The sequence below is a fragment of the Quercus lobata genome, chromosome 6 (genome assembly GCF_001633185.2).
Source record: "Quercus lobata isolate SW786 chromosome 6, ValleyOak3.0 Primary Assembly, whole genome shotgun sequence".
Classification (NCBI taxonomy): Eukaryota; Viridiplantae; Streptophyta; class Magnoliopsida; order Fagales; family Fagaceae; genus Quercus; species Quercus lobata.
In genome coordinates, this window is record NC_044909.1 from 39,287,722 (window position 1) to 39,291,283 (window position 3,562).

At 39.9% G+C, this 3,562-nt stretch overlaps 1 protein-coding gene across 1 annotated transcript; it reads right to left on the reverse strand.

The window, feature by feature from the left end:
• Nucleotides 1-270: 270 nt before the first annotated feature.
• LOC115950263 (G-type lectin S-receptor-like serine/threonine-protein kinase LECRK4) lies at nucleotides 271-3,097 on the reverse strand. Its single transcript, XM_031067489.1, has 2 exons — nucleotides 1,018-3,097; nucleotides 271-288 (listed from the first exon to the last, which is right to left on the reverse strand). The coding sequence occupies exons 1-2, from the start codon at nucleotides 2,377-2,379 to the stop codon at nucleotides 271-273; spliced, it is 1,380 nt and encodes a 459-aa protein (XP_030923349.1). The 5' UTR covers nucleotides 2,380-3,097.
• Between the last annotated feature and the right edge of the window lie 465 nt (nucleotides 3,098-3,562).

Below are 3,562 nucleotides of genomic sequence, written 5' to 3' on the forward strand. Positions count from 1 at the left end.
CACAAAGCAATTATATACCCAGCTAGAAAGATGTATTTCATCTGCTGTTGAAACATTTAGTTCTATGTTGCTTCTGCAACATACAATCTCCAAAAGCATAACACCGAAACTGTAAATGTCAGCTTTGACTGATATTAGGGCATTTTTTTGCCATTCAGGTGCGGAGTACCCACTTGTCCCTTCAATGCCCATTGTGGTTCTTGTTTGATTAGGCACCGATAGCCTTGCTAATCCGAATTTGAGATTTTTGCAGTCCAAGTTGTTGGGAATTTAACCAAAATTCCTAACCTATGAGGAACAAAATAAATAGAGAAAACACACGCCAAAGAAAAATAATCACACGCACAAGACAATATTTACGTGGTTCGGCAATTTGCCTACGTCCACGAAGTTGCAGGGATTTTACTATTATCAGGGAAAAATACAATAGTGCACAAGAACACTCTCAAGAAACCCAAATCCCAATTAGACCCTAGCACTCTCTCACAGAAAAAATAAGAATAGAAGCTGACTGCCTCTCTTTTCTCTCATGTGGCTTGCTCACTAGGTTAATTGAAATTTTTTCTTGAATCAATTCTCTTCTTCCTTTTTTTAATCTCACGGCAGCCCTTGGAATAATATATATATATATATATATATATATATATTACTTTATGTAAAGTCGGCTGAAGTAGGATTCCTAATACAACTTGTATTAGGTCAATCTATAGCCGGATTGGGCTTTATGGGCTTGTGGCAAATTCAAGCCACACTAACAAATTTAAGGCTTTCTCTGTCCCCGCTGGGTAGGGACCATGAACACCTCACCACCTTCGCCGCACATCACCATGGGCTCTGATACCACTTGTCGGGGGAGATAAACACCTTGGGGAGCTTCCTTGAGTAATTAATATAACATATAGAGACACACTTTAACCCAAAAGGCCTAAGCCCAATGGGTATGTGCTCAATTATGTTATATTAACCACTCATTCTTCTCATCTTTATTCAATATGGGACTTCACTCACACGTGTAACCCAACAATCTCCCCCGACACAAGTATCATCCATGAGTATATTTTCGGGTTTAAGATTGCAATGGATGATATGGACTTCACACTCTTGATGTAGATAGTATATCCCTCTAGCCACTTCTAGTGCAATTCTCACTCTTTCTTTCCAAAGAGGGCGCTTCTTAGCCTTGAAGAGAAGGTCTGCAAGTGAACCATTGGTCATGTAATCATAAACAAGAAGCTTCCTCGTTCCCTCAATACAGAAACCAAGCAGCTGAACTAGGTTTCTGTGATGAGTTCGTCCAATGGCAGTCATTTCAGCTTGAAACTTCCTTTCCCCTTCTTCCCCAAATTTCTCTAGCCTCTTAACAGCAATAGTTCTGTCAGTCACAGATCCAATAGAGAGAGACCCTTTATAAACTGATCCAAAAGAACCCGTACTTAATGCTTGACTGAAGCCATCTGTTGCGCTCTCAAGCTCATTGTAAGAAAATGAACGCAAGGTAAAATCATCAGCAAATCCCACATTCACATTTTCCGACAGCTTTCTGTACCAATGAACTTGACGCCTATACTTGAAGAAACAAGATATTGCTATTACAAAACACAAGCATGCAATGGAACCCAAACTTAGAGAGAGAATCAAAATTATCTTCTTTTTACTATCCATCAAGATTTTTGGATTTGAACGGTGATGGTCACCATTTCTCCGATCCTTAAAGAAAGCTATAGCTGATAAATTTTGCCTTCTACCATATCTAAGTGGAAGCTTATATTTATTGCAAGTACCATTCAAGTACAAAGCAGCCCCACAATTACAGTCATCAAGGCAAGAGTTTTCACAGTTTTCTTGCTTTGTACGTACCATTGAATAAGGATAATCACCCCAGGATATGTTCGGTAAAGCGGTACTGTAGTGTGGTATCATCGGACCATTACTGCTGCTGCAACCATCGACACTGAATTTGTCGTAGCATCCCAAAAACTTATTTTCGTGGTTCACGAAATGAAATCCCGGAAAACAGAGACATTCAGCTTGGAAGCCCATGCCTAGGCAGTAACTGTTGAAGCCACAGAAACCTTTGACATCACATTGATCACCCAAAGATGACCACTCCATGATCATTTCTGAGCTTTTATTTCCGAAAAATCGGTGTGAATACAACTTTAAAATTCCATCAGAATCAAGTATCGCACGGTAGATGATAGTTGTTTCTTTGTCGCCAGAGTAAGAATTATTCACCAAAACTGATATTATGGAGCTGCTATAATCTATTAAGCTTAGAAGACCCCTTTGGTTAAGACTGAGCCTTACAGAAGCGCCACTAGTCCCACGGCTCCCAACATAACCAGACTCACCAGATCTAGCACAAAATCTACTATACATAGTTCGCTTACTGCAGCTTTCTCCTCCAACAGGTCCCCTTCCATAAGGGTACCCAGTGCCAGCGGCAACATTATCTGATATTTTATTTGCCGAATAAGGTACCCCAGAGGCAAAATTATCTGATATTATAGTTGCCGAGGACCAATAAGCATTTTCTGAATTATCTGTAATGTTTACAGGTTAGGAAACAAGGTTTCCATCGCTCTGCATCCTGAGATAAAAACGACCACTTGATTGGTTTGATCTAGACACGCTTGACACCAAATCGTTGCCATTAGACACATTCTGACCTCCTAAGATGGTGTCAGTTGGGTATTCAAAACTCTCCCAAATAACATTAGAAGAGTTATCATAGAGCACAAAATTACCAGAATCAAGCATAGAAGCTGAAGCTGCAAGGCGTGACACGTCAGCTACAGGATTTTCTTCACCTTCCTCCCTGCGAAAGAGCAGCTTTCCATCCCTTGTTAAGTCCAATGTAGCTTTGGAGGTGACTGGTGAGTTATTTCGAAATGCAGTCCAGACAGTTGTGTTTTGTGGTTGGTCAACCAGCCATATTCCAATAGCGAAGCCGTTGCCTTGTGGGTAGAAACCAAAGGCAAAATGGCCAGAAGGTGAGAGCCATGAACGGTTAGCACTAGGGGAGAGCGAAGAACCCAAGGGTATCATCACATTAATGGAATTGTTTGGTTGGGCTATTACATCAACGGCAAGTAGAAACGTGGATAGTAGGAAGAGAACATTTATAGATTCCATGGGAGAGAGAGGGAATTGAGATATGAAATAGAAATACCAAGCAATCCTACTTTAGGAATTAGGAAAAAAAAATCCCCACAAGTTCAAGTAGAATGAAAGAAATTTCCAAGCAACTTCATTAAATTAGTTACAGCTGCCCAAGTACTACTCACTTTAGGAAAAAAAAAAAAAAAAAGACTCTCTAAAGCAATTCTCTGTTTAGTTGACTCTCAAAAAAAAAAAAAAAAACTCTGTTTAGTCCCAACTTTCAACTCCTACATTAACATCAGATTTTCTGTTCATCCGGCCAGAAAGATAAAGCGGCAAGATAAGCTGTCTTCTCATCTAAAGCAATTCATTATGATCAATGACCTGGTCTCAGTGGTGTCAGTGTCCAAATTTATCGTAATTCTCTGAATAACTAAATTCCCGAGTGTTAAGGAACAAA

Coding starts and splice junctions, on each gene's coding strand:
- LOC115950263 (XM_031067489.1), bottom strand. CDS start 2,379: ATGTATAGTAGATTTTGTGCTAGATCTGGTGAGTCTGGTTATGTTGGG.